This window comes from Triturus cristatus, chromosome 11, assembly GCF_964204655.1.
Source record: "Triturus cristatus chromosome 11, aTriCri1.1, whole genome shotgun sequence".
In the NCBI taxonomy this organism is placed as follows: Eukaryota; Metazoa; Chordata; class Amphibia; order Caudata; family Salamandridae; genus Triturus; species Triturus cristatus.
Window position 1 is genome coordinate 404,640,645 of NC_140594.1, and position 24,407 is coordinate 404,665,051.

Below are 24,407 nucleotides of genomic sequence, written 5' to 3' on the forward strand. Positions count from 1 at the left end.
TTATATATACCGTGGGACTCCCACTTCGACGACGGGGAATATTCAAGCATGTGAATCTATGAAAGACACCCCAAATACTGGAGAACTATCTTATAGCAATAGAGGTCAACATGTTTCAGCCAAAAAGGTTACAGTTACCTGGCTTTCGTCAGGACCATGTATGGTAAAATGCTACTGCAGAAATATGTGTTTACAGAGATACTTTGATAAGAACATCACCGTGACAATACCCTACCAAAATCAAACAGTCATTGATTTGTCCAGTAGTTTAAGGGATGTCAGAGTGTTCCTGAAAAGAAGAAAAAAAGTACAAAGGCTAATAAGTCCATGAATTTTGGATCCTTAAACATTAATTAGGAAAATGAATGTACTCACCCAGCATTATGTGGGAGTACGCCTCACCTCACCCGGCAACTGCTGGGTGAGTACATTCATTTTCCTAATTAATGTTTAAGGATCCAAAATTCATGGACTTATTAGCCTTTGTACTTTGTAGGCAAAGTGCTGTACTGAAACTGAGAGTCAATTACTTGTGTTTCATAAATTGTAAACACATAGGTTTCTTTTTTTTTCTTCTTTTCAGGAACACTCTGACATCCCTTAAACTACTGGACAAATCAATGACTGTTTGATTTTGGTAGGGTATTGTAACGGTGATGTTCTTATCAAAGTATCTCTGTAAACACATTTCTGCAGTAGCATTTTACCATACATGGTCCTGACGAAAGCCAGGTTACTGTAACCTTTTTGGCTGAAACATGTTGACCTCTATTGCTACAAGATAGTTATTTTTTCAAACTATCAGTTTTTCACTTGCTTTTTTAATCTTGGCACTTTTTTTGACACCGAATAAAGTTGGGTGGTGTTATCAGGTAACCATTTTTAATACACTTCTCTTCTGTTTTGCACTGCATCTCACATCTTTCGCAGTACCACTATGTTTTGAGACTTTTTCTCTGGAAGACTGCAAACTCATTGCATATACACAGTGATGGTTCCCCTGAAATAGGGTGCACTGCAATGAGTTGATCCACCTTACTCCCAGATGATTATGTTCTGCCAGAACGGTGGGCTGATGGGATTTGTCTCAACTTAGTGGGCTGAATCTGTCTTCTTCTCTTTGGCTCCCAGTTTCTTTACATTTTGACCGGCTCTCTCCTCTTTTGTTGTTTATGATTTTAAGACTGGCCAGAGAAAAACGGGACTTGGTCTACAAACTGAATTTTGTCTCGATTTACCTGGATTTCACTATTGCCGTACAGGAAGCGCAAAATAAGTTTGTGCAGGTGAAGCATAGACTGCAGCAGGCCGGCATTCCCTATGCTATGCAGTACCTGGCCAGACTCCGGGATTCCTACCAGGCGAAAACGCACATCTTCACCAGTCCTCATCTGACGCAAGAATTTCTAAAACCAATAAATCGTCATTCACCCACGGCCCATGGAGGAGGCTCTGGACCTCGGTCACCACCTCCCGTGTCGGAAGAGGAGCAGCAGCTGCAGAGCCTGCGCCTGTCAAGCAAACATGCTTCAAACATCTGCTGATCCCATTGTTTCATCGTCGCTGCAACTAAACTAGCGCTCTACATATGCCTCCTGAACATCGCCCTGCCACTTTTGGTTGCAGTATTGATATGATCAGCAGAACTGCTGCATGATAACTCTCTCCCGGGCACCCTCGCATGAGCGAGGAGAGATGTGCCAGGCTCTCCGAGGTACACCCCCATTGGGAAACCCCCAGACTATGTTATGGCTTGCCCTATTCTCTTCTCAACCCCATCTTTCCTATTCTAGAGCAGTCTGCTTAAAGATCTTTTACTTCTCCTGCCACTCAAATGATCAACGCTCCTTCTTTAACTGTCACTTTTTCTCTCCCATTTCGTGTTGGAGACACTGCTGTGTTTATGGGGGGTCATGCATTCACCTGCAGGATTGGGCCGCGGGTGTGGGTAGAGGGAGGTGGGGTGTTTCTCCTTCGGGAATTCAGCCGTACTTTATGTAAAGGGAATGATGGTGGCGCTGACCGCACGGGTACACACATTGTAGAAAAAGGCCACTTATGTAGGGAAATAGACTTTACTCAGTCAATGATGCATCTGGTATCATATGTGCACATCTAAGACTCCTGCGGACCATGCTCTTCATCTATAACGTGGAATGTACAAGGTTTGCGGGATCTCCGCAAGACAAGGCACGTACTCACATCTGGATAGGCACCACGTCCAGGTGGAAATATTACAGGAAACACACCTAGACCCTAAGACAGTGCCCGGCATTGCACTTGCGATTACATGGCGTTTTTTGCTGACAATCACCTGGCGGTGAGGGACAGTAAAAAAAAAAAAAATAATAATGACCCCCACACCATACCAGAAAACTTGTGGCGGTTATTCAGTTTTCATTTATCAAAAACAAACTCCTGCTTTGGGAGTTTGTATTTAAAAAATGAAAAACGTTGTAAAAATGTTGACGAGCAGCCATTATGTTAGATGTAACCGTCCGTCAAGCTTTTTACAATGGTTCTCACAGCTGTTTAGAGTTTTCTGTGGGGCTGGTGTACAACTCTAAATATTGGAGGCAGAGATCCCTTTGGATGGCAGAAGCAATGTTCCCTGTCATCCCGACGGAGTAGCCTCTACTCACCATACTGAAAATCTGCCCCTAGATGTTTTGGAGGGGAATCTCAGCATCAGAATGTGCAACAGCCTTATCATTTCTAATTTTAAAAGTCTTATTTTCCTTCCTGCAAATTAAAGATCTATTTTTTTTCAAGCCTATAACCCTGAAGGAACACTGCGTTTATTGAGTGCAATTGCTCTGATGAAAGAGGATTTGAATTCTAAGCTCTCTACCACCTCCATGTGTTAATGCTATCTGATATGCCACCCTTGTGTCCAAAGGGAATAACTTAGCTATACAACACAAATGAAACCGCGCCTCAGTCCATGAGCCATGCGTGGTTAAAGAAAGCAGCCACAGTGTATTCTGCCCAGAAACCACCGACTGCTCCAGGACCTAGAAAAAAGGATCCCACTTTCCCATCAATACATATGAGGTCTGTAACGACATATGGTATCTCCTCTGTGTTCAAACAATAAATATATACCAGGTCTCTCCAACTCTCCTATAGACCTATGTAAAAAAAACGTATAGGTATTCCCGTGTGCATATATGAGGTTTTCACAATATTTGCAGGTAGATATAAAAGCATCTGATTAGTTCTCTTAGGTAATACCCATTTTTGCGTTCTCCATACACATACACAAAGGATTCCTAGGAGTTTGGAGTTCTATAAAAACTATCATCAGTACTGCTCACATCTGAGCACTTATTGCTACTTTAGACGGATGTAAGGTCCCCCGCTCCATAGACCGGATCAGAGGAAGATGTCGTTTGTATCAGATCCCACAATTTCCTCCATCTTGTCTAAGCAATGCTATGGGTAATATTGCTAGGACAACATGCAATACTGCCCAGCTATCATTACTGACTTGCAAGTATGAGTCGGGTAATACATCATGTAAGGAGAAAAGAGAAGTGCTTGTACTCACAGGTCAAATATGAGATAATGGAATCCTTCTTCAGATATACTGTCATGGAGGCGAACTGAAAAGAAAGCAATGGAGAGTGAGGTCAGTTTATTTTGCGGGATTTTTATCCACTCCACACTCGCAAACATGGCTCCACTTAAACGCACAACTTCTGAAGCTTCTCCAACCCATTATTATGGTTCATACCTCAAGATAACTCCATCCAGTTTGACCCCACCTCAGAACAACCTAGCTTCACCCAGACTCAGAACCAGCTTGACAAATCACGACACAAAACAACTTGGCTCTTAACCTACTCAAAATGCCCTGGCTGTACGCCACGGTAAAACCAACCATGTTTATCCTTCATCCTAACTCTACTCAACTACAACATCAATCCTAGACAAAATCACCTTTAATGACCACGCCACAATACCATGTGATCGTATTCTCAAACATAATTGTCGAGGTCCATCCCAACTTAAACTACTAAGATGCCATGGTGTGGTTATCTGAATAGTGTTTTCAGAAAATTGTGTCCTAAATATCTTCAGAATGTCATCCAAATGGAGTTAACAATAGAAAGTCTACACCCACTGGGATGAAGTCTTTGTAGAGTATATTTAAGACAAGATATTTAAGTCACACAGTATTTCTCAATAAAATATTCTGACATACAACCGCCCCACATCAAAACAAATCCGACTAGCCCCACCTAAAGTCAAAACGACCTGGCTAAAACCCAATTAAAAAGCACATGATCCCAACCTCAAATCAAGCCTACCTGACCTTGGTTCAACTTCACCTCCAAACCACTTGATCCCACCTATGTCCCACCTGGCTAATACTCTACTGGCCTGTCAGTATTTTCAAGCTAGAATAGGCAATACAAATGGGAAAATTGTCAAAATCCACTATTTTTCTCATCGGAAATATTACACTTAAAACAACTAATGAAACACAAAAGCACTTTAAAAGCATCATGGTGCTGTCTGAAGTACTCAAATGCTTCCTGGAGCAAACGGAGACTGAATTGCAGTGTTCCAATAGAATACAGAGGATTTTATAATAACTTAAGTAGCATCTCCTAGCCAATGCAGAGCTTTAAAACACATACAAGTGAATGTGTTTTATGAGAAAGGCGATGATCCCAGTCCCGCCTGAATTCAAAATCAGCCATCTTCGCTCCAACTCGAAATTCACTCAGCTGCACCCGAACTCAAAAACATCCATTCTGCCTACAACTTAACATTATCCTCATCCCCAGCACAAATGGTTAGGGCTGCACCCCAACTGATCATCAACAGGTATCACCCCTAATTCGAGACACCCAATTCTAACCCCAAAGTAAACCATACATCTTCGTACCACAAAAATATTACTCTTCACCTCTTTTAAAAACACACATTCCTACAATTCAAACGTTATTTTCCTCACCCCAACTCAACATCACCCAGACAATACTAGTTACAAAAAAAAAAAAAAAAAAGACTCAGCCCAACCCAAATTCAAACCACCAGGCATGATTCCAACTTAAAAATACATGGCCCACCCCTAATTATAAACTATCCTGTCTCAATTGAACTCAAACGTATTTAGAGCCGAGCCAAAACATGTCAGAGGACACCATCCCCAACATCCAACTCTTCACTGCTCCAATAGACCTGTCCCACCTCTACTCAAAAGCAAGTAGCCTCAACACAACTCTTAACATTTAGGCCGTGGCTAGATTAATTCCCATCCCCATAAAAACCACCCAGTCCACTCTAATTTATATCTCCATGAAAACACACCAATTGAGACGTGCAACACTCCACAACAATTCACACCTCCTTGGAGACTTGAGTCTCGACATCCAAAATCAAAAATGATCAGTTTCATCCCAGTTCAACACCACCTAACTAAGATGCACTCAGCCTCGCCGCCAATGAAACATTCTTTGCCACACACAACCTCAAATATTCACCCAAACCCCATTCTAATTCCAACACACACAGCCTCACCCGAAATTCTAATAGACCCACCACCACAACTGAAATCCACATGATGCTCCAATGTCAATTTAAAATCAATCACTGTAACTCCACTTCAAAACTACTAGCCCCTATCGGACTTAAGTGAATTGGGTCCTGCCAGGTATTAAAAGTCACGCTGAAATGGACGACTTACTTTACAAGCAGAAGCACGGATCCATTTCTCAACACTGACTGTAACCACTCAAGATAATCCATGTCAGTAATGCAGTCCTTGTTTACATTTCACGTCTTACTTCATCTTGTATTCCCTATGACTGTTTTTCCAGATGTTGTGCTTCTGTAGTTTGTTTTGTTCAAACATACGACTCTTGTGCAAACCGAGGAGCCTCAGACGTCTGAGTGAGTTCAGGTTGTGGGCGTGATAGAGGGGCACGCTTGCGGAGGCTGAAGGTAGTGAGTGTTTCTCACAATGCTTAGTGTCAGTGGGTGAGGACTCGGAGGAAGGTGGCCTTACTACCCGTACATCTAATCCCTGAGCTTTCTGCTGCGCACACAGAGTGATGGTCCCCTCAGTGCCAACTGTAATGGTCGGAAAACGTGTGAAGAAAGTCCACAGGTCAGGTGTCAAAATATGGACAGCACAAAAGAAAAAGAAAATTTAGCGCTTACAAGTGGATCGGATGTACACAGGAGAATTGTGTAATGGAGATGAAAGCAAGTACGTGCAGAAGGAGAGAGTGCGAACACGTGCTGAAGAGGAAGATGACGTGCGAGATATGCAAATAGAGGATTCCAGAAATATGTATGGAGGAAATGTGAGCAAGTGTCTAACAGAGTGAGAGGATGCAGAGGAAAATGGCGTTTAAGGGAGTTTAGGAGAGACTCCTGACACCCCTTCCACAGACCATAGTAATGTTTAAATCACACTCATATTTTAAGAATTGAACCATTTTCGAGAACAAGGGCATAGGACTCGAACAGCTGGGTGAGTCTCAGGCGGGAATTGTTAAACTTAAGGAGGATGTAGGGCAATGTTCGACTTCAGGGGAAGGAGTGACCTGTGGGAGCATGAGCGGCTCCTCGGGAGATAAAAAAGAGGGACTTCATGGCCATAACCAGCAATCAGTTCCCTTTATTAAATAATGGGGCTGTTTTGAACGCTGCTTCTGGATTTTGTGGGACCTCGCCTCCACCTACCCCTGCAGCCGTCGCCAAAATTAATGCCCCGGATCCACCAAGGCTGCGAGTCCTATCCTGGAATGTAGCTGGTTTAAACTCCAAGATAGATAACCCTGAATGGGGCTATTACATTGACCAATATGAGCCCTGTATGTTCCAGGAGACGTGGGCAAGAGGGGATGTCTTGAAATTAGGTTTTGCTACTTATAGCATTCCCGCAGTATCAGGTGGAAACGGGAGGCCCTCGGGTGGACTATGCTCATGGGTGGGAGTCCACTTAGGCTGTGCAGCCAAACAGATAGAAACATCTTCAAATGATATTCTGTGTGTCCTCCTTCACTTCCCGCCAAAGATTACTATTGCCCTAATAAACGTGTATTCAAGACCAGTTAGTCGAGGCCAGGAGTCAAAAACTCTTGATGAACTAATGTCCTTTCTAGCCACCATTTCAGACAATCATATGGTGATTATAGGAGGGGATTTTAATTGCCAGTATGAGCCATTAGAAGGTATGCTCAAGGACAGCCCCTGTGAAGAAGACCAGTGTTGGGCTATCCCAGAGACTATTTGCCCACCAGTAAAAGTCTGGACCCCTTTGGTAATCAAGATGAATTCTCGTCTTGAAACACTCAATAAGGGAATGTAATGGAAGAACAAAGTCTGGTACACCCAGTAAATGTACCTTCAATAGAAATGGGCGAGGCTCTTTATTAGATTACATCTTAATGGACTCAAAATCCTGGTATAGGGAATTCGACTTTAAGGTCAAGACGCGCACAATAGAGACCATAATGCCCTTGTTTTAGAGTTATAGGAGTTAAACCCCGGGAGTGTTACAGGGTTGCATGCTCCAACTGATGCTAGGCTGTCTCTTCCCAACTGTTGAAAGAGTACGGTGGGCAGACAAACCAGTCACAAGAAAGGCTAGGCTCCCTGTATGAAGCCATTATCCCGGCCCTCTTGAACGCAACCAAAACTGTTTCCACTAACGGTACTACAATCTATCTTCAGATGGTTGTCCTGAATCATACCAGGCTCATGTCAACCATGGCCGATTTCTTTTTAGGTCTCACCTAGCTATTGCATTTACGCAATCGCTATGCGAGACTCTAGTAAGAGGGGCATTTTAAAGTGCTCCCAAAAGTGGATTGCATGGCGAGCACGTGCATCCTGCCGCCATGCAATCAGTTTGGGGAAGCGCTTCAGCCCACTGGCGCATGCACGTGTAGCCACAGCCTCGGCATCATACTTCAAAGGGTCCGCTCCCCCGCCTGGAATGCGCTTCCCCGCCCCCGCCACAGCATGCCGAGAGATTATTTCCTCATGGCGCCTCTCACAACTGTCCCTCCCCCACCACAGGGCTAGTTTCACGGACGCATTGCCATCCATCGATTTCACTTTCATGCCTGTGTTCTCTTTGCCTTTCAGCACACAGCCCGCCCTCCCCCCCCCCCCCGTGTTTTCTTGCAGCTTTGCCCAGAGCGGAGTCTCAAACAACCAAAATAATAGGTTTGCCCTGCACGCTTTCTGCGCTTACAAAGTTAACATATGCCACGCTCATTCCCTTTTCATCCTTCTAAGGTAGATAACATTAGCTCCATTAATTCTGCGTCTAAGGATTTAAATAACCATATGTTTTCTTGCAACTTTAGGCACTTCACACACACACACACACAGCCCCACTGCTCACACACACAGGAATCAAGGCAGCAACAGAATGCTCTGAGCCACACCAGTGTTTGCCACACACACATGCCTCTCGCATCTCGTGTTTTCTTCCAGCTTTGGCCCGTGTTCTCTTTGCCTTTCAGCACTCAGCTTCCCCGTAACCACCATTTAACTAACATCCTGCCACACTCATTCCATTTTCATCCTCGCTTTCACTTTCATGCCCGTGTTCTCTTTGCCTTTCAGCACACAGCTTCTCCGTAGCCACCATTTAACGACCATCCTGCCGTAAACACCATTTAACTACCATCCTTTTAGTTAAAATAAAAGAATTGCCTCTAAGGGTTTAAGGAACCATAGAAATACAAGGCAAGGCAGCAACAGAACGCTCTGAGCCCCACCAGTGTTTGCCACACACACATGCCTCTCGCCTATCTCTCCCCCGCCCTCCCCCTCCGTGTTTTCTTGCAGCTTTGCCCAGATCTGAGTCTCAAACAACCAAAATAATAAGTTTGCCCTGCACGCTTTCTGCGCTTACAAAGTTAACATATGCCGCGTTCATTCCCTTTTCATCCTTCTAAGGTCGATAACATTAGCTCCATTAATTCTGCATCTAAGGATTTAAATAACCATATGTTTTCTTGCAACTTTAGGCACTTCACACACACACACACACACACACACACAGCCCCACTGCTCACACACACAGGCACTGATCACACGTACCCCTGCGTCTCAAACAACCCAAAAAAAATAGTTTACCCTGCACGCTTTCTGCGTTTACAAACTTAACATAGGCCGCGCTTATTCCCTTTTCATCCTTCTAAGGTCGATAACATGAGCTCCATTAATTCTGCGTCTAAGGATTTAAGTTACCATATGTTTTTTTGCAGCTTTGCCCAGATCTATATGTCACGCGCCCCAACAGTGTTTGCCAGACACACATGCCTCTCGCCTATCTCTCCCCCGCCCTGTTTTCTTACAGGCTTCAGCACAACAGGCTGCATACCCCCTCACCGCCAATCACTTAATCTGCGCCCACTTCACACGCGCTCTGTAGGTCATAAACAGGACCATCTGGTCCACTCTAGGCGCTGCATGACTTTCTTCAAAGCCAGCTTGTAACACGCACTGCTGCCCTCAGACGTTCCAGCCAGAACTTTTTTTAACTACACTGCTAGATAAATAAAATGTGGTGTGTTAACAACACATACATTGGGCAGTCTTTTAAAGGAGTTTCTACGTTACCTGCATTGCTAAATAACATCTCCTGCCTCTAAACATGGAATTCAAAACAAATAATTTTATTCGCCAATGGAACATTGTATAGCGTTACAGGAGAAACAGACATAAGGCGCCACTCTGGCAAACACAGAGGCATCCTGCAAAGAATAAATTCACTACATTACAACACATACACTAATACTCTTACCTAACACTACATCCACTCCACTCTACTCTCTGCTCCCGAACGCGCTCCATCCAGCTCTTCAATTACGTACGTAACAAACAAGCGCATTCTTAACAACAGCACTTTCGAAAGACACCAGCACACTTTTAATTATACAGCATAAAAAACAGCCACAACATTAAAGAAAACAAAAAAACAGGAAATATAGAATTTAAGATTCATTTATATTTTTTACATATTCGGAACACCTTAAAGGAAAATAAAATGTTAGTTTTATTTTTCAAAGGGATACATATTACATCACTAGAAACACACCGAATACTCTTACCTGCCACTACATCCACTCCTCTCTACTCTCTGATCCCGTACACTGCACTATATAAAACATACACTACATATACCACAAAATGCAACACAATTGCACGCCACAGATTTACACTGCACTAAATGCAACACTCCACACAATACCACTCAGCACCACATATTTATACATAATTACAATGCACACAATACGACAAACCCACAAAACAATAACACTCAATGCCATATAATTACACATCACAAAATTACACTGCACTAATTGCAAGATACACTCTTAATACCAGTAAATGCCACCTACTTACATGTGACATAATTACCCTACACTCAATGCAACTTACAATCCAAATAGCACTCAGTTCCACATAATTACACTGCGCGCAATGCAACATACACTCCAAATACCACTCAGAGCCACAGAATACACAACGTAATTACACTGCACTCAATCCAATATACACTGCAAATCCCACTCAGTGCCACATAATTACACGCCAAATAATTACACTGCACTCAATGCAACAGACACTGCAAATGCCACTTACTGCCACATAATTACACGCCACATATTTACACTCCACTGAATTCAACATACACCCCAAATACCACTCAGGGCCACATAATTACACAACACATAATTGCATTGCACTCGATGCAACATACACTCCGAATGCCACTCAGTGCCCCATAATTACATGCCACATAACTACAATGCACTCAATATAACAGACACTCCAAAAACCAATCAGTGCCACATAATTACACACCACATAATTACACTACACTCAATGCCACATGCACTCAAAATAACACTCAATGCCACATAATTACACACCACTAAAATCAACATGCACTCCACACAAAACTACTCAGTGCCACATAATTATATTCTACATAATTACTATCTATCGCCCTCACTCTATCTATCTATCTATCTTATCTATCTATCCTATCCATCTATCTATCTAATCTATCTATATCTATCGGACTATTGCACTCTATCGCATCACCACAGCATCACTTAGCACCACCACAGCATCACTCAAGGGCACCACTACATCACTATGTGCTACCACAGCATCAATCTGTACAACCATTCAACAACAACTGGCTCTAATATGGTCTCTCAATATTTAAGCTTTATCACAAATGGCACAAAAAAATGATATTTAACTTCTGTTCTTGGATTTTAGGCGCAATTAAATACACTAAACATAATCTTCACAAGAGTTATTAACTTAAGTTTAAACGATTGCCATTATAATTTACATTAACTTTTATTTATTTAAGTATTAATTATTTGCAAAAATTAAAAGCCATTGTTATTTGTAATATCAATACATCTAAGTCACGTAAATACAACACATATTGCATTACAAATGCTATAGGTGTCACATTTGCAGCAGTTAAAACTATTGACATTGTACATGAGAAAGCTAGTAATTTCAATACCAACACATAAATAAAAAATTAGTCAATTTACAATACAAAAAGCTCAAACTTTCCTAATGCGAGACCTATTGCATTGTAAATGCTTGTTTCCCATGAAAACTATCAGGCCCAATAGGAAACCTCCTCATCCCGGGTATAATGACCAATGCCGAATGGCTAAAACAGCCTTGATTATAGCTATCAAGGCCAACGACCATCCTTTAATTAAAATAAACAGAGCGGCCTATCAGACCAGTGTTAGTGAGGTGAAAAATGGGTGGGAAAGAGATAAGTGGGATACTCTGAGAAGCTCCCTGGGTTCCGGTGACATGAGGACTTTTTGGAAGGTGGTTAACACAGGTAGCTCGGAGACCAAATCACCGATAGTGCCAAATCTAGAGGCAGATGTGTGGAGGGACCACTTTGAGTACCTCTACTCGAGGGCAGAGGATGACACAGTACATAAAGGCCACTCCCCACTGGGTGTTTGCCCGATTGCACCCATGATCACCCTCAGGACCATAAACGATACCCCGACAACACTTAAAGAGATAACGGGTGCTTTATGTAAAATAGCATCGGGCAAAGCGCCAGGTCTAGATATGATCCCTGGGGACTTATTCCGCAGTGAACCTACTATCTGAGCCCCATACCTTTGGGTTTTATTTAATGCCGTTTTACAAGGTATGAAGATTCCCGCTAGTTGGGCCGGAGCCGAAATAATTCCAATTGATAAAAAAGGGCTCCCCACTGTTGCCCACAAATTATAGGCCTATAAGCCTCATAGACATAAGCCAAAAAAAAATGTGCGCAAGTGTTGCTGTTTCGGTTGCAGAGTTGGATGGAGGAGCATAAGATACTCAGTGCCCTCCAGGCTGGGTCCAGAGAAAAAATGTGCACACTGGATCAGATCCTCAGGCTACAAATATTACACTGGAAGTTCGTGTGTGTAGAGGGTGGTAGCCTCTATCTAATATTTGTAGACCTGAAATCCGCATTTGATCTGGTCCCAAGAGATACGTTGTGGGCGGTTCTCCGCGAGTTGGGGGTCCCGGTATACCTGTGCTAAATCATGAGGCGGTTACACGGAGGAAACTACGCCCAAATTAGATTTGGCAAGAAAGGAAAACTTACGGCCCCCATCCCTGTAGGTAGCGATGTCCGCCAGGGATGTGTCCTTGCCCCGTCGCTTTTCAGCCGGTTTATAAACGGGTTAGTTTATTTTCTACTCACTGAGTAAGATCTGGATGTCCCCAAGCTGGCAACATGCAAAATTCCAGCTATGATGTTTGCCGATGACACCCTATTATCATCAAAATCTCCCATGGAGATACAGAGGGTACTTAACAGATTCGATGCCTTTTGTAAAGAAAGAGGGCTTGAGATTAACCTTCAAAAAACGAAATCCATGGTGTTTAACTCAGCCAAAAGTACCCGATCCAATCCATGTCTAAACGGTAACCCCCTAGAGAGTATCTGCTTTTGATTATCTTGGCATAACTATTACAGAAACAATGGATTGGGGGCTCAAATAAAAAAAATCAACCTTGAAATTAGCACAAACAGCAGGGTTTTTTTTTTTTTAAATCCAGCCACAAACCTGTGAGCCCAGCAATAGAAATACATAAGGTTCAAGCCAGGGGAGCGGCATTGTACAGCGCAGAAATGTGGGGTCATCTTTGTTCTGACAGCCTTACGCAGATACAAAATACCTTTCTAAGGCAACTGTTTTGTCTCCCACGGAGCTCCCCACTCATGCAGCTCCGATAGGACCTGGGGGTAAGGGCCATTGCAGAAGAAGTCAATCTCAGACCCCTTTTATTCTGGTGGAGTCTGTGGGCTACCCCAGAACTTGTAGAATATAGGGATGAACTAAGAGGTGATGAGCCTACCGGGGGCGGGGAGATAACCCTGGCACTCCCACATTCAACATACTTTAGTGAATATGGGACAGGGTAATTTTTGGGATAACCCAGAAGAGGCATGTGCCATAGTGTCCAGGAAAGAGTTAAAGGACTGTTAGAGAGTATAAATTAGCTCAACTCCAGAGTAATCCCTCAGTAGGCAAGCTAACTGCCGCTTTTTTAGAAATTAAGGATTGGTATAGCTTAGAGCTGGCACTGAATGACATTAAGCCGGCAACTGCTAGAAAGCTTTACCTACAGTTTAGATATGGGGTGCTGCCACTCCGCTCATTTACAAACAAATGGGCGGGCTTGCAAACTCTGGGGTGTCCGGCATGTGACTGTTCCTCCGAATCAGATTACCATGTGTTCTTTTGCTGCCCCGGATACCTCAAAGCGAGAAAACGGTGGCTGGTTCAGATATGCAGAAACCTAGGAACCAGGCGCTGTTCTGAGGCCTTCAAGATATAGCCTCCCCATAGTATACTGGGCAGCAGGCTTTTTATTCTCTACGTGGTGTACTCGCAGAGCATTTTTAAAATTGCTTTTTTTGTTAAATGATGATTAAACTCCTGTACAACAGTTGTCAAACGAAGGTATTTTAAAGGAATTAATTGCTTAATTTAGAACTATTTTAATGGTGTAACTTATTTATAATACAAATGTATTGATGTACTGGATTGATGTTTCTGAGAATTGAACGTTTTTACTGGAGAAGATAAAGCTCTGATCTTACATTTTGTCTGGTGAACGGTTTAAAAAAAAAAAAAAAAAAATTTTTTAAAACCTTTATTGAAATAAAATAAAAAACTATTCTGACACAGCTGTCTTTTGCCTACAACCCCGTCGGGGCCGGCAGCAATGTATGATAATCAGGAGTCATCACATGTTGTAATATTAACACAGCATGCCGCCTACAACCCAACAGGGCCGGCCGCGTGAAAAAACATGGTCACGTTAACCCCAGGCAACCCGAGAGGCAACCCAACACACTCAATGGCATCGCAGTAGTAGAAAAAGGGAAATAGCACGGCAACAATAGGAAGGGGGTTCCACTAGCACATATACACGAAAGCATGACCCCCACCATAACGCACTCACAAAGGGCCCCACCCGACAGCCAAGGTGTCGCCGCCCAGCGGCTCGCGCCTCTGCAGAGACACTTTCCGGCACCCTCACAGCCCCATCTGTCAACTTCTGCAAGATCAATATTGGGCCCCAGAGACCCACACATCCAGCACCAGCAGCAGAGCCGCCGCACTCCGTCACATCACAGAGGCCCCCAGCACACGACCATCTCAGGAAGCAGAAGCATCAGTACTAACATGTGTCTGAGGATTCTGAAGCAGGTACCCCCTCAGAGGGTCCCATATGTCCTTGGGCTTGGAAGCGGCCGGCAGGAGGTCAGCATACAGAGTTAATTCATCCTGCCAACGCATCAGGTCCTCCAGCCAGCTCTTGAACTTAGGGGCACGCCCCCTCCCCCATCTGCAGGCCACCCTGCGTCTGGCAAGGAGAAGACAAAATGAGCCGAATTTCCTATGAGGAGCCGGCATGTTCTCCGTACAACCCAAAATACCCATTAGCGGGGACGGTGGCAGGGGGGCAGCAATCATCTTCCCCACCGCATCAAACACCAGAGACCAGAACGTATGTACAGAGGGGCAAGCCCACGCCAGATGCAGCATGTCCGCCCCCTCGGCCCCGCAACGATCGCACTTAGTATCCTCCCGTAGTCCAAACCGATGCAGCTTCACAGGGGTGTAGTAATAGCGTTAAATGAATTTATAGTGCGTGACACGAAGCAGACTACTAGCCGCCACCTGCTCCATCTGCCTGCAGCTAAATAACCAGTCACGGTCGGTCAACGGCTGCCCCAACTCCTCCTCCCACTTGCCACGAGCAGTACATTGCGCATATTCCGACCCGCGTATATTGAGCGGTACAGGGCCGACACCAGATGAGAGGCAGTAGTAGCCCGCAGCATCGCATGCAGCTGGGGCGACGTAGCCGGCTCTAACAGATAGTCAGGCGTGACGGCCTGAACACCGGCTCGGAGCCGAATGTACAGGAAGGTTTCCATGGTGGTGGGGGGGGGGGGGGGGGGATGGTCGGCACAAAGCTGCTGCAAAGTGATGAATCTGCCGTCCCTATATAAGTCTCCAAGCATACAGCCCCCTGTGGTGCCTCAACCTGGCGAAAATTCCCTCCTGCAGCAGCGGCATGCGGGGGTGATACACGAGCGGGAGCAGCGGGGAGTACAACAAAGGCATACCAGTTTGTTTCCTGATCCACTCCCAAGCTCGGCTCGTACATTCCACAGTATCGGGACTGCGGTCTCGCCGAGACATGTGCCGCCATACTGCCCCATCTAACGGCACTGGATCCGCAAGCCAATGCTCTGTGGCAACATGCGCTGTGTACCGCGGGCCGCTCGTCCAGTAATGCGCATAATGAAGCCTGGGCACACTGATAATACAATTCAAAATTTGGTAGGTCTAATCCCCCTGCCGCATACGGACGAGCCAGAACCTCCCATCTGATACGGGCCTGCTTCCCTCCCCACACCAGCCACAAGAGTTCAGTGCGCAGGGTAGCGAAGAAAACTCTACCCGGGTGATAGGGGATGTTCATGAAGTAGTACAGCATTTTCGGTAGGATGACCATTTTGATCAGGGATACTCTGTCCGCAAGGGACAGCGGCAGGGCAATCCAACGAGTAATAGTGTCTTTCAGCGCTTCAATCGCTCGCTCATAGTTGTCTCTCATGAGTTCCTCTCGGTCCGCAGAAACCTGTTTCCCTAGGTACCTCACGGTGGAGTTGCACCACTCCAACGGGAAGTCAGCCCGGAAGCGCGAGACGGCCGCAGTAAGGGGGAATATCTGGGATTTAGCCCAATTAATAAGGATACCCGAGAGCCCTCCAAACCGCACAAACTCCTGCAGCAGCGGATTCAAATTTGTCTCCGGATCCTTTACATAGAGTAAGCGAAATAAGGATGGGCCGCATAGGGCAGATAAGCGCCTTGTCCCGATGATACTGTCGCAACCGTGCCGCCAATGGTTCAACAGCCAACGAGAATAACAGAGGCGACAACGGGCACCCCTGTCTGGTGCCCTGGGAGAGCGCGATGGCGGCAGAGGTGTGACCATTCACCATCACTTTAGCTACCGGCGCGGTATATAGCAGCCGTATCAAAGCAGAGAAACCCACCGGGAACCCCATGTTGCGTAGGACCGCGTGGACATAGTCCCACTCAATCGAGTCGAACGCCTTAGTGGCGTCCAAGAATATAGCGGCCAAAGAGAGGTGCGGAGCCACCTGATGCATGATGGAGAAGAGAGTGCGCAAGTTGTGAGATGTCGCCCTCCCAGGGATGAACCCTGCCTGGTCTGGCAATACCAGCTTATCCATGAGGAGATTTAATCTATTCGCTATCATTTTAGTTAAGAGTTTGATATCCACGTTGATTAACGACAGGGGCCTGTAGGAATCGCACTTATCAGGGGGCTTCCCGGGCTTCAACAGAGATATAATAAGGGCCTCCCGCATCGTGGCGGGCAATTCCTGCGCCTCCAGCACCTCTGCATAGACCTCCAGCAACACGGGCGCTAGATGTTCCACATATACTTTATAGAAGTCTGCCGGCAGTCCATCGGATCCGGGCGCCTTCCCAGCCGGCAGCTGGGCAATGGCGTCTCGGATCTCTTCTAGCGTAAATGGGGTAGCTAGGAACTCCCTCTGCCGCCCACTTAGGTACCCCAAGGTGATGTCCCCAAAAAATTCAGCAAAGTCATTTGTATTAACCCCTTTAGACGAGTATAGTGATTCGTAGAAGGTGGTAAAGGTATTCAAGATCTCTAAGCCATCCCTGTGTCTATCCCCCCGAGCGTCCTCAATTTCAAGCACGTAATTTGTGTAACGTGGTCTCCTGATGTCATGAGCCAGAGCACGCCCCGGCCTGCCTCCCTCACCATAACGTCGTGCAGTAAAATATTTCCCCCGAAACCGAGCTTCACTTTCAGCCGTGGAAGTGTAATCGGTAATGGTATCACGCAGTTTAGCCCGCCCCTCACCCGAGTCACTACGCCAAAGATCCACCTCCAATACCTTAAGTTGATCCTCAAGCAAGCGACGGCGCAAGTCCCGCAAAACGCCCAAGCTCTTTGCAATACAGGTGCCCCGGATGGTGACCTTAAGGGCCTCCCATAGCGTGCCCACCCGCGCCACTGTCCCCCTGTTGCGGGCAACAAAGTCCACTATTTCCTCCTCTAGCTCAGTTTTAAACACTTCGTCAAGGAGAGCCCCAGGAACCAGTCTCCAGTGTCTAGGAGTGGCAATAAGGCTCGGTATCTCCAACGTGAGGCACACAGGCGAATGATCAGAAAAAGTACGTGCAAGGTGTTCCACCGCACAAACCCAGTGACACAACCCCCTGGAACCCAGCCGGTAATCTAGCCTCGACCAGGCCGCATGCACTGTTGAGTAATAAGTACCTTCCCTACCAGCCGGATGAGTATATCGCCAGAGGTCAGTAAGCCCCTCATGCGTGAGGAGCCCGGCCATCGCCGCCTGACTACGGGTGTAATGGTGCAGAAGCGCCCCTGATCGGTCTATCCGGGGGTCACTGACCGTATTAAAATCTCCCGCCCATAAGACATGTGTGGCTCCCACCCCCGCAATCTGTCCCCAGAGTGAGTGTAAAAAAATTGGTGTCGTCTACGTTAGGACCATAGCAATTGACAAGCACAACAGACTGCGTGCCCAGCGTGCCCCACAGCATACAACTCCGCCCATCCCACCTCCTCCTATGTCCAGCACATACAAACGGAGTATCCCGCTTGATAAGGATCACAGTGCCTCTGGCATACGTGGAATAGGACGAGAATACTCGTTCCGAGGCCCATTTACTTCCAAACGTCGGGTTATCCCCAGGGGCCATGTGTGTTTCCTGGAGGAGCGCTATACTGACGTGGTGCCTGTCAAGGTATGCGAGGATCTGACGCCGTTTACGGGGGTCCCCCAGCCCTCTAACATTCCAGGTAAGTAATTTCAATTTGGTTAGAGCTGGGTATGCTTGTCTGGTGAACTATTCGTATATTCGGCACATGCACTTTAAAATGGCCACTACTGCTTCCTACTGCTGATTGTTACAGCAATTTATATGAACTGAACTCCCACCCTTAGCTGCTACTACAGATTGTACTGTATTTTATACTGTTCTAGGCCATATCTGGGTATGTCTTACCTAAACTCCAAAACTGTATGAACCTGGTTTTTTAATTTTGATTCTAAAGTAAATGAACTGTATGCTATTTTACGTGTGCTTTTATGGTCAAACTTGCTGAAATACAGTTACTATTGAATTGAAACATTTTCAGGTTTAATCATTCACAACAAACCCATGTTATCTATTTGATTTGGCACGCAAGCATTGGCAAAGACAATAGGTTTGAATTGTTTTAAGCGTATTTCCGTTGCTGGGTTACATACCTGGCTGCATTACTAAAAGAAATCACCCAAATCAAATGTTTCAAATTTGCAACACCAAAGCATCTCATTTCTGATTTGCAGCACCCTTTGTATTTCACTACCGAGTCCTATATGTAGCTCCGCTAGCCATGCTTAATTACGTTAGGAACCAGGACCATTTTTTTCCCCAACATCAGACTTAGGGGGACTAGATATAAATAGTGCAGCAGGTGCAGAGGCACCAGGCCCCAGGTGTGTGAGGGGCCTACTATACTGCAACTATTACAGTTTTTACTACCAAACCAGGGGACTTGGAGTCCTATTTTGCTTGAGTGCGGTAGGGCCCACTTTTGCAAGCCACTAAACAGACTTTGACCCAGATCAACAGAGAGCGGGAGCGATAGGAAGGAGAATAATAGGAAATAAGTGAAAAGAAACAAGAAAGGGATCATAAGAAACCTGCACGAGTAGAGTAAGAGACAGGAAAGTGTACACCAGAGCCATATCTTCTCCTTACGTCCCCAGATGCCGTTCTGGAGCCCTTTACCCCTCACAATACAAGGACGAATATCGTTATCAAAAATGGTGATGTTATCCCACTTCCTATATTTCTTCCATAACATCTGGGCTACCTTTCTGTACCTTCATATGGAACAAGGGAAGGAGACAAGTGGCACTGTGGAAATTACAATTGCCCATTGACAAAGGAGGCCTAGGTGCGCCTAATTTTGATAATTATCATCTGGCTGCTCAGTTGCAGTGGCCGGCGAGATGGCCGTCAGGAAAGCTGATGGAGAAGTTCGGCTTACCTCTCGCGGCTCAGGAGCAGGTTGTAGGGGGTAGCATGCTACTTCCTCATGCCCCCCCCCCTCCCCCCAGGAGCCCAACAGCTTACTGAGCATCGCCTACGCAAGCTACCACATGGGATTGCGCCTCATGACATTGATCCCACCCTAGTCCCTAGAGAGAAAAGTCTGAGCAATATAGCACCATTCTGCGCATCAATAGGGCGAGAAGGCATGGCAACCTGGGCCGAGGACGGGGTGGGTACAATAGGTCACTTATTCTGTGGACACTTCCTTGTACATGGTAGGCTAGTGGCTGAGCTGGGGAGATTATGGGACATTACAGACTCTGAAGCCCAACTGCATTCACTTGTACACACTCTCCATGTTACGGGAACTGGACGTAGGCTCATTACGTGGCTTTTAAGGGCGCTGGCATACACCACATCAGATCTTCTACAGGCAGTATGCCACTGCTGGGAAGCAGATACTGGCAGAGAATGTATGTTAAAAGAATGGGATAAAGCCCTACACTCCCCAAGAAAGGTATCCCGTAAAGCCGAATTCCAATACATACAGCACAACATTCTCCACAGGGTATACCTTACCCCCGAATGACTGCACAAAATGTTTGGATCTTCATTGCTATGTCCCTGGTGTTGTGAACCGAATGCCAACATGACACACGTTTTTGAGTTGCCCAGTGGCTGTGGCACTCTGGCGGGGGGTGGAGGAGGCAATTGCAGAGGCGACAGGCCGGGAGGTGTTCCGTACGATGGAGGGATGCTGCTGGGAACATTCAAAAGGAAGAAGGCACATATGGCAACCAACAGATTCATAGGTATGGCCCTCCTCAGGACTCAGCAGTCTACAGCAATGCATTGGAAGACGCACACTCTTCTGACCGTGCAACATTGGTGTGCAGCAAACATCAAGTGGGCCAGAGTGGAGGCGACGGCCGTGTCGTGAGGAAGTCTGAGGATTGATGCGGTGCCACATTGTGAGAAGGGGTGCTAAATGAGCTCCAGGTGTTCAAAGACTCCCTAGTGGCCTAGTCGGGAAGCCTCCTGCTCTGGTTTACTGACCCCACAGGTGGATGGTACTACAGATGATGCTGGCATGCTAGACATAGGGCTCCTGGGGCTAACTGTTTACTAGGGGGACGGGGAAATCGGTCTATGCCACTCTTAGTCTTACACAGTAAGAAACTACCCGATGTGCCGGGATGTTTGTTGAACATATTATACTGAACTGACCCCTCCATGCGAAATACGGCCATTATCAGGAAATACGTAATAGTACTTTGAATACTGCTATCTTATAACGTATTGTACTGTAAAGCGAATAAAATATTAGTTCCGAAAAAAAAAAAAGAGGCAAGAAGTGTAGGGTGGAGAGAGAAGCATGCGGTGGAAGTATAACTATATATCCTTTGGTGTTTGGTAACCCGGGGGCTTCTAACAAAAAACCTTTGGGTCTATATAATGTGACTCGTACCCAGGCCACAACGACCCCTACCCGAGCTGCAACGACCCTTACCCGAGCTGCAACGACCCTTACCCGAGCTGCAACGACCCTTGCTATTTCATTTCATGCACCATATAGGTCTTTGCAAACGCACCGGATTCCTGCTCTTCCCAACCCCGTGAAACCCCAGTTCTGGGATCAAGGAAAACCTCTGCCAATGCTCCTGCTTCCTGACCTTCAGTGCCTCTGCTATACCAGCACTCGTACCCCATTCAGCTGTCGGTGCAACCCGCTGCTCTGCCTCACTGCTGCCATTAAAGCACCAGAACCCAGACACAGATGCGCCAACGCGCCTCACTCCGAACCAGCAGGGCCACTGCTGCTGCAGAGCGGGGACCCACGCACCTCTGTGAATGAACTTGTTGTAAGAGAGGAATAAATACCTACTAATTCTGTGCTGGGAAATTCTCCCATCAAGAGAACGACGAAGGATCGCGCTAAGCTCTAGTGGGAGGGGTATCCACCTGCACCCAGAGCCCCAACAGAACTCCCCAGTACTTATAGGGTACTGAGGACTCCGAGCAATGTACTTGAGGGCTGCCCAGCTCTTATAAGGTTCTGACAACACTGCCTAGCCCTGGCAAGGTACTGAGGACACTGCTCAGCACTGAATGTAGTGAGCCAGCTACCCAGCACTCAGCAATGTACTTGGATATCGGTCCATCAGCGAAATCGTATTAAGGAAGTTGCTATGTACAATGTATGAAAAGAGCCATGCGGCACTGAGCAATGTCCATCCACTCACCCTCAAAGTACTGGTGACGCAGCCAGCTACCTTCTGGGACAGGGCAAATAATCTCTCCCGAAGAGCTTGGTTGTTTCTCACTTCTTCGCTTGCATCTTCATGCTGAGGGCATCCCGACATCAGCCTTCTCAGTCAATACAATCCTCGGGCCTCGTCCAACCACCACAGCATGTCTATTGACTGACCTGCTCTGCAGCTGGTGAGGTTTTTAGACCCCTGCGAGCCATGCCCATGCTGTGATGTCTCCCCTGAGAGTCAGAGTCTGTGTTCAGCCTATGGACCCTATGGAGGTCCAGCCAAGGCGTGACATACTGAGAAGACATCACCTCTCACTAGTAGCACATTGTCCACATGAGGAGACTGTCTCCTCTGCTTACAATCTTGTATTCTTCTCGATACTGTAGAACTGACACAATCCTGGAACGTTTCACTTTCACGGATCACTTTGACTCACCCAGTTGTAGCACTGGCAACAGGATTTATGTTTTTGGAGTAACTGAATATTGTGAGAACTACAGACGTCCTTGCAGGTTTTAAGGATAGGAGGTATAGTAATACTACCTCACAGTTTCACAGAAGGGTGATTTTCCCCCACCTGTGTTTATGGTATATAGGCTCACAAGTTGATGGTAGTATTTAAAAAAAAAAAATCAATAGTGCTTCTGAGATGTTACAACTTGGTTGTGATCCTGAAGCCTGTCTCTACCCAATGGCCCGCGACACAGGAGATATTATCCCACCCAGGAGAGGAATTGTGTTACCCATGGTTGGTTGGTTCAGTTACCATTTCTGTTGACGATTCAAGTAGATCAATGAATTTACAAAAAGGTTCCATTAGTCTCAGGTGTCCCCAAGATAGTGTAAATCCTATTTCTCAGAGAAGTTACCCGATGAGCGATCCCTACTGTGGCCGTCCATTCCAGGTCCAATTTTAGGGTGACCTGTGACACAGCCCTCTACAGAGTTATGCTTAAATCTTTCAACCACAGCGATACACAGGGGACAAAAGCTGTAAGGATGCTATTGCTTGTCTTATGAGAACTTCGATTTACGTCAGGACGTGAATGGTATGACAGACCTAAGGTATCCCACCTTTTAAAACAATAGATGACTTCACCTTGCTCCAAAATGATATACTGCTGATTATCTAGGTGGAATGCAATTAGACCACAGCAAACACACATTCCAAAGGGGTTTAAAATAAAAAATAGCGTTTAAAATCCATGACCTGAAATGTCAGCCGAGGCCCCTGAATAAAGACAAGAATGCAGTAAGTAAAACTAGTTAAGTAAAATAGGAGCTTAAAAAGTGTGACTATAAGGGATTTATAAGAGGAATCTATTTGTGAGCGAGATAAGCGTGCTCACTATGATAATGTGAAAAAGAAATTTTGCTGCAGTTTGAAAGTGATGCTACTTGGTAGACAAGGTCCTTAAACTCTAACTGGCTGTAACCTATGGTTAAAATAGCCATATAATTGAAAAGCGTGATACAGAGAACATGGAGAAATACCGACAACAGTTCAATTGGATTAATGAAGAGCATCTGATAGAAGTTTGCTACCCTGACCTGATGGTCGACCCCCAGCTGCGGCGTAGGGCGACTAATGACTGGGTTGTCTACAGAGTAAATCAGAAGGACACAGGATCTAAATCCAGGCATAAGGACTGACCAATATAAAAAGTCCAAAAATGTCAAACAGGGTAAGTGCTTCAATAAACGTAAAAGGTTTCGGGGTCACCAGGTACAGGAGAGAAATTAGAGGATTTTTTAAAACCGTTAAAGCATGCTGTCACTGAGTATTGAGGACACCAGATCAGTGACTCCAGGTACTCTGACAGAGTTGCAAGAGCTGTTCATCACAGGGCATAAAACTTCAGACAACATTGAAGTCTACAAGGTGCAGTCTCTCAACAGCACGGATTTGTTTTGGCTAATACGCCTCTAACCGGGAAGATGCCAAGCCATTCTTTGTCTTCTGGTAAGATGGGCTTCTCTTTTGTTAGCCCAAGGATCCTAAACAAACGATCTTCGATAGTATTAGGCTATATCTGCCAAGATTGGAAGATCATGCCCACTTCAATGAGCACAAAGGATAGAAGGCACTACAGAGGCTGCCTACACACTTTTACTGGAACAGCATGGGCATAATCACAAAAAGATAGCTTAGAAGTCGCACAAGACAGTGAGTGAGTGGAAATTTGGGAGTGAAGACCAACGTGTGAGTGGAGGGTGTGATTTTAACTAAATTGGGGAGACACTGTTTGGCAGTTGATCCTGGCAAAAACTTTGGCCAACAAGAAGATTCCTGTAGTGTATGGTGTGCAATAACACCAGATCCATCCAAATGTTTCTCCTCAGGAGCATGACCGTCTCAGCGACAGCCTGTGCCCACGCTATGCTATTTTTGTTGTTGGATTGCATAAGAAAGTCTTTTTCGTCCAAGTGTCTAACTTTATGT

At 45.7% G+C, this 24,407-nt stretch overlaps 1 protein-coding gene across 50 annotated transcripts in view; it reads right to left on the bottom strand.

The window, feature by feature from the left end:
• The window catches only part of CAMK2B (calcium/calmodulin dependent protein kinase II beta), a 925,878-nt gene that overhangs the window by 591,407 nt on the left and 310,064 nt on the right, over positions 1-24,407 (bottom strand). For all 50 annotated transcript variants that reach the window (XM_085635972.1, XM_085635963.1, XM_085635953.1 and 47 more), the window contains exon 4: positions 3,551-3,605. In XM_085635972.1, coding sequence (XP_085492098.1) covers positions 3,551-3,605 — 55 coding nt within the window. The remainder of the gene's footprint in view (positions 1-3,550; positions 3,606-24,407) is intronic.